The 11,688-nt window shown below is 28.3% G+C and overlaps 1 protein-coding gene across 2 annotated transcripts; it reads left to right on the forward strand.

Moving 5' to 3' along the window:
- Positions 1-887: 887 nt before the first annotated feature.
- Positions 888-11,227, forward strand: LOC100164819 (enolase). 2 transcript variants are annotated; one of them, XM_016800269.2, is made up of 10 exons: positions 922-1,044; positions 4,363-4,449; positions 4,875-4,983; positions 5,056-5,235; positions 6,314-6,468; positions 6,623-6,747; positions 7,621-7,858; positions 7,968-8,160; positions 8,902-9,135; positions 10,754-11,227. In XM_016800269.2, the coding sequence occupies exons 2-10, from the start codon at positions 4,379-4,381 to the stop codon at positions 10,883-10,885; spliced, it is 1,437 nt and encodes a 478-aa protein (XP_016655758.1). In that variant the 5' UTR covers positions 922-1,044; positions 4,363-4,378; the 3' UTR covers positions 10,886-11,227. The 2 variants fall into 2 exon arrangements, with proteins under 2 accessions (XP_001948161.1, XP_016655758.1); XM_001948126.5 differs by lacking the exon at positions 4,363-4,449 and having other exon boundaries at positions 888-1,044.
- Positions 11,228-11,688: the final 461 nt, after the last annotated feature.

The raw sequence follows: 11,688 nt of genomic DNA on the forward strand, positions 1-11,688 counted from the left end.
TTACGCTGAAGAACTTATATTTTTGTCTATGAACTCAAAATTTGTGTCAAAATAATAAAGTAAAATATTTAAATATGGATTGGTGATTTTATTTTTTTTATTAATATAATAAGAAGTAAATTAAATCATATTAATTTTATAATATAAAAATATATTATTGTTTTTATAATAAATTAAACCATAACTATAAATAATAGTTATTGATAGTTATAGTCTATAATCTAAAAATCTATTATATGTATAACCAAAATATTGAAAATACCGGAATACCGATAATATTGAAAATACCGGAATACCGAAAATACCGAATTATCGAAAATATCAAACCAAAATACCGGTATAACGATATTTTCGGTATACCGACTCATACCGGTATAAAATATCATACCGAAATATCGAAGGAAAAAAAAATACCGTCACCCCTAGGGTATAGTACTATAGTAGGTATGTTAAATTTAAATATGCGGTTTCGGTCGCGGCGGTACAGCCACAGATTATATGCGATAACGGCGATCCGCAGTCGGCAAGCAACGCCATCTCTACCCTCTGGAGCGTTGGTTATGTTCCCATTTTGGTATAATATTATTATATTTTCTATGCGTGGGCCCGCCCGAGATTAATTTATCACCAGTCGGCAGTCACCACGGTTGCAGTTGTAGCTGTACAGAACGTCCTCCGCAACCATGGTTACCAGGAAATTTGAAGGTTTGGCGAGCCGTGGGCAACACTGTCGGCGACCGAAGACTCTATGCGCTGGCGTTCAAGCGTTCGACCTTCACGCTCCCTCAAAGGTCGACTCCGGCCTGCGTACGTCTCGAGATGCGGTGACGGTGGATCAGCTGATGCAGGCTGTCGTCCGCCGCCCGGTCGCCGTATCACGATTTCACGACGTCCTTTTCTCCTTTCCTAATTTCCCATTCCCATTTCCCGGTGACCGACTACCGTAGTTGTTACAATCCGCCGATCGATATCCGTCGACGTTCCTCATCCGCCATTTCATTTCCGTCCGACGATACCTCATCGGCACACCGCTGTTCATTGCATGTGAGTACCGAACAATTTCATTATCCCATATTATTTTATTATTGTCACTCCGAACTGTTTGATAAATATATCGTATTATTGTTACTACTTACTAGTACTTACTAGTATCTATCTATCCAAAGTATTTTTTTTTTTTTTTTTTTAAAGTTTTACTGACATATTTTGTCATCTATCTAGACTTAATGATAATTTGTGAACAGATTTTTTAACTTTGATTAGAAATAGTTACAAATGTGTATTACAACTTACAATTGTTAATTATTAATATTGTTGGCTGAAATCTCACTAATATAAAAAAAAGAAAAAAAAGTTGAGACACAACCCTTGGCTATTGTTTGGCCGTAATTTAGGCTCTTGTCACCCCCCACAATGCTTATTTCAATGATCTGAAAAGGTAATTTATATTTTATTGTAAATCGTGTCTGTTGACGAGGCCATTCATTGTGGTGTCTAAAGCTTTTATTTTGTCCTTTCCCGTGCTAAACTGGATTTATTATGCTTTCTAGGGGTTCGGTTATGAACCAGGCCAACACTTCCTGCCTACCTATTTTCAATGAAAAACCCACTATACCTAGTCAAACCTGAGTCTATGCTGTCATAGCATTCATAGATAATCTGATTACCTATATGTTATTCATGGGTGTAGTCAAGTACAGCATTCTGTGTTTAAATATATGGGATTCACCATCATCCCTATAAATTCTAGGCTTTAGTCTCTAGATAATGGTCCCATTATCATGACACTAAGCTTACACACTGAACGATGGTAAAAATATCCCTTATTTTACAGAAAACACTTATTTTGTACGTCCCTAGGTATATACAAGTTAAACACAAGTATTAATAGAGATTATTGTGGCATGACCTCCCATTATGCTTGTCCATTAGTGTTCATCATGGCTTAAATATACAAGGTTATTGCACATAGTCCTTATTGTTATCAAACAAAAATAAAATGGCAGCGTAAGGGTATGGGCCATATCATAGCATATAATATCATTCTATAGCCAGTATACGTCGTCTCCTTACGCTGCCATTTTAATTCCTTAACGTGATAAAATGATATAGTGGGGGGGGGGTACTATTGCAATAACCTTGTATATTTAAGCCATGGTGTTGATTAAATTGTTCTGTCATTAAGTAATCAACTATGTTGAAGTGTATTGTTTGTAATGATAAGTACCTGTATGAAACTAAGAGATGTCTATTTCTATGACATACTGTTATTTATGTTATATTTTATTATGTATTGTTTTAGGGCTTATTTCAGAAATTTAATGTTTCTCATAATATAGGTAGTTTTTTTTGTTTTTAGTAGGTAGCTATTTTTGGTCCCATTTATAGCACTGTATATTTATTATATTGTATTTATACATTATGCTATAAAGCTTATATTGTTCTATTAATTGGTCTAATTTTATATTTTTATCTGTTGATTTCATTAAATGTTATATTTGCGGGTAGAAAAACAAGGTGTTTCAAGGTTAATTGACTCAACCTTGAATGATTTGTGGAGCTTATATTTTTGATCTTCATTAACCGCCAAATACCTATGTATTTAAATAGTTGACGTTTTTCCTTGTTGATTAGTAATTAGTTATAACTAATAACAAAAAAAAAAAAACATGTAAATTAAACTACTTAAATGCAAGGTATTATCTGAATGGTTAATATAATTATATATTAGTAATTCAGATAATAAAATTTGTAAACGAAAGTTTGGATCTACATTTCAATTGAATATTTGAATATATTTTTTTTAAATATAATAGTGAATGCTAGGAGACTTCTGTAAGGATAGTTTGATCAGACGTTCCAAATTAAAGGGATTATCCTGGTTTTAAAATCTGCGTTCCACTTTTGTCCCGCATTCATAAAAATTCAATATTTTTAATTTTTATGCAAATACATTTTTATTACATATATTTCACGTATTCAGTTATACAATTTACACCATTTGGGCACGTAATGCCTATCCTCATTATTTCAATCATAAATTATTATGATTATGTTTTAACTACCTACTAAGTATAGACTTAGTAAAATATTATTTTACTATTTATAAATATTAATTTTATAAAGAAATAAAATTAATTGCCATAGTAATTAAGTAGTGAACGTCTTTTAGTTTTATCCAATTGATATTGGTAATTATAAAAAACTTGAAGAAAGTGTCTCCCTTTTCGGCAGAAAACAAATTATGGTCACATACACTATATACGTTTCTGCAGTAATCCAATATTTCTAAGATGATTAAAATATAATAATATTACACGGACAATAATGAGCATATAGATATTTCGATAAAATTAAATCATTCTAACTTTTGTTTTGACTATGATGTATAATTTTTTTGTATGAATTACTGTATATAAATCAATCAATTTACTTTAAATTAATATTAATGATACATTATAATTGATAACTAATAATATTAAGTTATAGGCGAGGTTATAGATATATAATAGTAATAAGTTTTCATTAACAAACCTAGGTAAGATTTCTGTAAGCTAAATTATAACATAATAATATCCAACCTATTTATCCAAAATAGAAAGAATTATATTTTTAGAAACTTTTAGAAACTTTATTAGAATATTAGATGCTTTATTTCAAGATAGAATACAACATAATATTATACTCATTATTGTTTTATTATTATATTAATAGAAAATTTACTTAATTAGGGATTAAAAAAAAATATATTTAATTAAATTAAAATCTATAGTTGCAATTAATTTTGTATGGTGTTGATTGTATACAATACTGAGCATAATGTTTATGAATATTTTTTTTACATTACATAACCTTATACTACATTATTATTTACTAGTAAGGACTAATGAATTGATATTACTCAGTATACACTATACAGATTATCAGTAGTACTAAAGTCAGATTATTAAATGTCGAGATGAGTAGGTACCAAACTATCAAATGTTCAGATTAACTATCACGATTAATTTAAATCTATATATTTGAACTTTGCCTTTCAGGTTAATTTTACCTTTAGACTTATTACATTATCTCCTGTAATCTCCCCAGAAAATACTTTGCTTTTTAAAACTTAATATTAATTTGAGCATATTTATTCAAACCTAAAAATAAGATTTAAAAGAACTTAATATCTAAATGTTGAGCGCTAAATTGAGAATATGCAATATATTTACAAAATAAAACGTATCTATTACAGTATTACCCACAACTCTGGCATAAATTATTACCTGTGTACCTATAATATTAGACTTAAATTGTGTTTGTGTTTTTATCCGTATAAAATATAAATGTATTTTGATGATTACATTATTTTGTCCTCAGAATTCAAAATTTATTTATGATGGTACCTTTTTGTAAATATCTGTTGAACCTCAAACAGTATCCTGATTTAAAATTAATAATTTCTAGGTTTGTATGTTTCCCTTTCCTAAATGATAATCCTTTATTTATTTTCTTTGGTTACCTATTTAAATGTATTATATTTTATCTACCTAATACATTTTAATTTAATCTTTAAAGCTGCATTGTATTTTATTTAAAAAAAATATATAAGTACCTAACCAATTTAAATTATTATTACTTAATGCCTTAATGACTCAATTTTAAATCCATTGAATTGAAACTTTTATAACTTAACTAAACGAACTAAACTTAAATTAACTAAACTTCATAACTTTTTGTATCAGTAATTAATATTATATTTATATCATTGGAGAGCATTTGACCGTAACCTCATTCTGACATTGCCATATAAATATATATTTGATTATCAGCCAAAACTATCTTACAATTGTTTATCTGTTATTAACCATTCATTTTATTATTGTACTTAGACACTTGCAGACTACAAACTTCAACCGGTTTTCTTGTAACGAAAACATGCCTATTACAAAGATTGTAGCTCGTTCGATTTTCGACTCCAGGGGTAACCCCACTGTAGAAGTAAGTATTTTTTTTTTTTTTTACAGTTTTATTACTATATTCAATATATTTTATGATTTATTTAATAAATAGGTTGACTTAACCATTGACAATGGACCAGTTTTTCGTGCAGCAGTACCATCTGGTGCTAGTACTGGTATCTACGAAGCATTAGAACTTCGTGATAATGAAAAGTCTAATTATCTTGGAAAAGGAGTAAATACTGCTGTCAACAACATAAACAACATCATTGCACCTGCTCTCATTAAAGCGGTGACTAAAAATTATTTAATTATTTACCTAATATATTATAATGTTATCTTCATAGAGGCTGAGTTAATAGTTTTAATTTATACTTGTTATTAATTATAATTTTATTTGAAATGCAAAAATTTTAATTGAAAGGATAATTAAGAAATAACATTTATCATGTGTAGATAAAATCAATACATACATAAAGTACATTTGATATATTTTTTTATTTGTAGATAGGTAGTACTTTCTTGTTTGTATATTATTACAAATATTGAATATTGCCCCTTTTGTCTATGTGATTTTATAGCAACAAATAACAATACATATTAATATTGAAGCTCTCTTCTAATTATAAACAATAATGTTATCATCCGAAAGTCTAAAAATGTAAAATGTCTATGAATAGCTCAAAATGAGTAGGAAATGTTATTATAAATATTTCATGAACATTTTACAACATTTACAACAAAAATCGAAATCAATTTTGTTAAAAACTATTTTTATATAAATATTCTCTGGGGTTTTTTTTTTTGTTTTGCAATATTGTTTTTTCTCATTATTACTTTTAAAAATACTTTGAAATTTACTTTTGATACTCCAAGCACAAACTAGCCAATTTTCTAACAAAAACCTCCAGTGTAGTTAAAGATTGGAGCATTTTTTTAAAAACACATTGTTGTAAAACTATACTCTGTTTAACCCATTAACGCCGTGCGTTGCCATATGACAACATATGATTTTTACAATAATTTTTAAGATATAACATGTTATGTTTTCAACAAAATGTTGGTTAAAATTGTAAATAAAAAAATTACGGCGCTAATGGGTTAAGTGAGTTAAGAGACATAGTCGGCGGTGACCAATTTTTGTCGAGCCACAGTCGAGTAACAACAGTTTGTCACCCTCACCCAGTAAATTATCTGTATACCTGCCTTGTAGTATCGCCACGTGCCTGCGCACAAGTGTTGCCGACTACATTTCTTAACTTAAACATAGTACAATTCATCACTCCTCTCAGAAACTAAAATAAATAAACGGTTACCATTAAGATTTAAGGTATAATAACATATTTTATTATCAATTATGTTTGTTATAGGGACTCATCGTTACTGAACAAAGAGCTATTGATGATATTATGTTAAAATTGGATGGAACCCCTAACAAAGCTAAGCTTGGTGCGAATGCTATTTTAGGAGTTTCATTAGCTGTAGCTAAGGCTGGCGCTTTCAAGAAAGGCATTCCTCTTTACAAGTAAATAAATAAACATACAATTGTATTAAAAATTAGTCATAATTGATATTACATATTAATATATTAAATTTAAAATGTAATCATAAAATTGTTGATTGGCGTTTATTAATAAATAATAAATAATAATAATAATAAATTAATTATTATAAAATAGGCACATCGCTGACTTGGCTGGAAACAAAGAAATTATTTTGCCTGTTCCAGCTTTCAATGTTATCAATGGTGGTTCTCATGCAGGAAATAAGTTGGCTATGCAAGAATTCATGATTTTGCCTACTGGTAATGAATTTATATTTATAGTACTAAATACTAATATAAATACTGAGCATCAAAGTCGTCCATTGTTTCAATTAGTTTTATAAAACTAAGCTTGTTTATAAATTCAGAAATTTTTATTTTTATTATTTTTTATTTTATTATTAATGGAACAACATACCTAATTTTTGTCAGACATTATGTCAATTTTATATTTTGTTCTATTACTGAAATGGCATATGAATACATGTATGTACTATCTATCTAACGAATAATGTGGATAATGGTTGGGAAGTATACTACACAGTCTTCACACATTAATGATAATTTAATATTCCCAAAGATCGAAAGGAATGCATAAATCCCTAGTATAAAAAGTGATGTTAAATATGTCATTAAACAAATATTTATTCACTATCTTAGAAAAATAAATCCTATAAACATTAAAAAGACATTTTAAAATATGGTTACTAAGTTATTTCATATTGTTATGAATAACTTGTTTGATCCGTCGTATGGCGCATGGAGTAAATCACCCTATGTATATTTATATTGTGCCTAGGAAATAAAATAATAGATGTGGAAGGTTGTCCGCTATAAATTTTACACCAAAAAATAGGAGAAAAAAAATTTATAATCATTGTAATGTAAATTTTCTATACATACCAACTGTTTCTAAGGGGCATATATTCACCACGTGCGTGTAAATGAGATATCTATAACCGTGTACCTTACAACCGGTTAAAAATCATTAAATAACACTAATTAAACTGAGCTCCACTTTTTAAATGCTGTGAATACTTTTAATACTACTAAAATAAAGCTTTTGCAGTTAAAAAATACTCAATTCTCATGTTCTGTATTTAACTTTTTTTTTAAACAATTGTTTATAAATAGGTGCTAGTTCTTTTACCGAGGCTATGAAAATTGGATCTGAAGTATACCACACCCTTAAAAATGTTATCAAGGCTAAATTTGGATTGGATGCTACAGCTGTTGGTGATGAAGGTGGTTTTGCTCCCAATATTCTTGAAAACAAAGAAGGTTTGCGTTTAATTGAGACTGCTATTGAAAAGGCTGGATACAAAGGAAAAGTTGAAATTGGAATGGATGTTGCTGCTTCTGAATTCTTTGTGTAAGGAATTTTACTTGATTTAATTTTTGTTATTACATTGTTAGTTATATATTATATAATATAATGTTATATTTTTTATAACTTGAATAACTGATAATAATTATTTCAGTGATGGAAAGTACGATTTGGATTTCAAAAATAAGTCTGACAGCAAAGACAAAAGCCAAATCATCTCAACTGAAGCTTTAACAGACTTGTACAAAGAATTCATTAAGGAGTTCCCAATGGTTTCAATTGAAGATCCATTTGATCAAGATCATTGGGAAGCATGGACTACACTTACTTCATCTACTGATATCCAGGTATTCATTAAATCAATTATTTATACTTGAAAAAAATAAGGACTTCAGACATTTCCTTGGCATGTGTTGTCACTATATTAAATCTTTGATGCGCGGTCAAAAGGTGTTAAGTCAATAATTATTAAATCAGAACGATATAAGTTGACATAACTCTTTAAGATCTTAATAGAAATTAAAATTTGAAACATATCTTTAATACCTATCACATTCATAGCAACCAGATTATTTGGTGACTTAACTTGTTTGTACCAAAAATCTGTAATTTGTTGTCTCTGTCTTATAAGCAAGTAACATGACAAATTTACACTCAGCAGCTCATGTTTAGTTTTGTTAGTTTAAAAGTTAGAATGAATCTACCTAATAAAAAATTGAATGGTAAGAATATTATCCATGTTTGGTAATGGGTTTTTGTGCAATAATTCCATTTTTAAGTGAGTTATTAACATTTTTAATTTTTCACTAAAAAAATTGAACAATCATAAAAAAACATACTATCAAACTTAGGTAATGTTCTTACCATTTCACATTTAAAAAATAAGTCGATTTGCTCGATAATTTTTAAAATAACGATGTGATTTTCTGAACGTAAATTTGGTATGTTATACACAGGAGCAGTTTCTGTAGCTTATTTTACTTATGCTAAATGGTAACTCTCTTTCGCGCGATAAAGTATAGATATTTAGGTTTTATAATATTTATTATTTTACTATATGAAATATACTTTAATTTGTGATATTATAGATTGTTGGGGATGATTTAACTGTAACCAATCCAACACGTATCGCTGAGGCAGTAGAAAAGAAAGCTTGCAACTGCTTGTTGCTTAAAGTCAACCAAATTGGTACTGTTACTGAATCCATTGATGCACATTTGTTGGCTAAGAAGAATGGTTGGGGTACCATGGTATCTCATCGTTCAGGCGAAACTGAAGATACATTCATTGCTGATTTAGTTGTTGGATTGAGTACTGGACAAGTAAGTTTTTAAATAATAACCACTAAAGGTATAAACACAATACTGTTAGAATCCGTCTGTATGGTATCTTATATGTTTATATTGCTCATAACTAGAGATAGGACATTGATGACCTAAACAACACAAAAATGCAAAATTGCTCGCTCTAAATACTCCTAAAAATTACGAACAAATTAAGTAAAAAATTTTTTTTATTTAAAAACAATTATTATAATTAGAGTTATGGGTGTGAATGGGTATCAGTAATTAAAATATTAATTGTAAAATAAATGGATAATATTAAACATTTAAATTTTAAGTTTAATTTACAGTAAAAAAAAATTATGTTACTATTAAAAATAAATTTAAAGGTAAACTAAAAATTAAAAAAATTAAGGCGTGGTGTTGTGACATAAACGTAGCACTCCTTATTTTCCACTTTGAAGACAATTTATGAATCATTAATTTGTATTAATAAGAAACCATTTATTGTATATATTCTACCTAGTGGGAATTAGGTAATTTTTACATTTTATTCGTTTCTATGGTGAAAAAAAAATTGCTACGCAAAATCGGTTGTAAAATAAAAATATAATATGTACTCTGCCCATATAACAGGGGTGGCCAAACGGTCGATCGCGATCGACTGGTCGATCTTGGACGATTTCTAAGTCGATCTCCTTGTTAGAATTTATTAATTATTCTTATGCATTTGTCATTTAGTAGATTCACTTATTAAATACATATATTTCGGATTAACCTGTTACTGTGAAATGGCATTTTCTCACATGAAATTTATAAAAGCTGAGTAGGTTAGGTTTAGACTTAAGCACGGAGTCTTCATTTGGCCATGATATATGCAACGACACGCTTTTAAATCAACAGTAAAATGTTAATACATTTTAAAATTATTTAGAAATTTCATGTGAAACACTCATTTTAGATAACTTAACACTTTAATTTTATTATTTATATAAGTATGTCTATTATTAATATTAAATAATTTTTTTACATTAGTCGATCCTAAAAGAAAAACTATACCTTCAGTAGATCTTAATCAAAAAAAGTTTGGCCACCCCTGCCATATAACAAAAGCCCACAAGTCAAATCTTAAATTCGAGAAAAATGTTTTATCAAAACTACAAATAAATGCCATATAACAGTGTTTCTCAAACTGTGGGGTAGCGAGAAGTTTTTTGAATTATGTAGATTCTTAGAAATCATATATTCATTATATACCTGCCAATATTATATTCATTATAAGTTATAAATTAATAAAGTTATAATAATAGTACATACTCAAATTTTGTTTTTAGAACTAATTTTGAGTCTTGTAAATAAATCATGTGAGTCGCGATACATTTTCGGGGATAAAATTCGGTCACCGTCCTAAAATGTTTAAGAACCACTGCCCTATAACATGAAAAAATGTTAAAAATGATGTCTAAAAAACAAAAAAATGTATAATAAAGATAGTATATTCTGCATCAAGGGAGCATGAAACAAATGTTTAGCTAAGATAGCAATTTATAGAATCTAAGGGAAAAAAATGCAAGTCATAAAAATCCTATCTCTAATCCTATCTCTAATCCTATCTCATAACTAATAGTGATTAATAATAATATAATAATAATTTTAGATTAAGACTGGAGCTCCTTGCCGTTCTGAACGTCTTGCCAAGTACAACCAAATACTTCGTATCGAAGAAGAATTGGGCAGCTGTGCCAAGTATGCAGGAAAGAATTTCCGTAACCCACAAGCTGGAAATTAACTATTACTTCTAATGAATACCTAAGAAGCATATTTAAGAAAAAATCTGAGCAAGAAGGAATCACATACTAATAAATACCTCATTATTTATATTCTGTGAAAACAACAATAGCTATTAAGTTATTAATTCAAAATCGGTATATACTTTAGCATAGAAAAAATACGTACAAGAATATTTATTATTAAACAACATCCTAAATTATATTATTCGATTGTTTATGTTTTTGTAGCAATTTGTTGTGTGTTAATGTATAGTTGTGTAAAAGCTGTTTAAGCTGCAAACGTTTTTGTAAAAGTAAATTTTTTTAAAAATTAAAATATATATTCTACTTGATCAGTCATACTTGTGTTTAAAATTTAATATGTGTATTGTAACTAAGTATTCTTTTTATTTGATTTAAATTCATAAAATCAATTTGAAATTGTATAAATGATAGTCAATTTGTGAGTGGTCGAAGTACAGTGAGTGTAGTGATTTAACAATGATTTAACTTTATTTTTAATTTTTATATAATTGTTATTTCAAAATAAGTTATTGTATCGGGCACTTAACTAAGTTCATACATTTTTATGAAATTGTCAGTACCCATCATTAATCATTTTATTTAGGGAATTTATTTAAAAATATTTTTATTTAATTTTATTCTAAGAAATAAGAATAATAATAGAAAATATACATGAATCCCACCCAATCACGCATCACACCGTATATTAAATGCAGCATATAGTTATGGAGTGGATATTAAGTCTAGGTTAGTTAAAGTTAGCCTCAAAAAAAAAGGTAGGCAAGTGGGTTTTGTTGTC

This window comes from Acyrthosiphon pisum, chromosome A2, assembly GCF_005508785.2.
Source record: "Acyrthosiphon pisum isolate AL4f chromosome A2, pea_aphid_22Mar2018_4r6ur, whole genome shotgun sequence".
NCBI lineage: Eukaryota > Metazoa > Arthropoda > Insecta > Hemiptera > Aphididae > Acyrthosiphon > Acyrthosiphon pisum.

Bases quoted from the DNA above. Each gene is read 5' to 3' on its own strand.
- LOC100164819 (XM_016800269.2), top strand. From the start codon at position 4,379: ATGATGGTACCTTTTTGTAAATATCTGTTGAACCTCAAACAGTATCCT. The intron at 6,748-7,620 runs GTAATGAATTTA...GTTTATAAATAG, and splicing joins ATTCATGATTTTGCCTACTG to GTGCTAGTTCTTTTACCGAG. The intron at 9,136-10,753 runs GTAAGTTTTTAA...TAATAATTTTAG, and splicing joins TTGGATTGAGTACTGGACAA to ATTAAGACTGGAGCTCCTTG.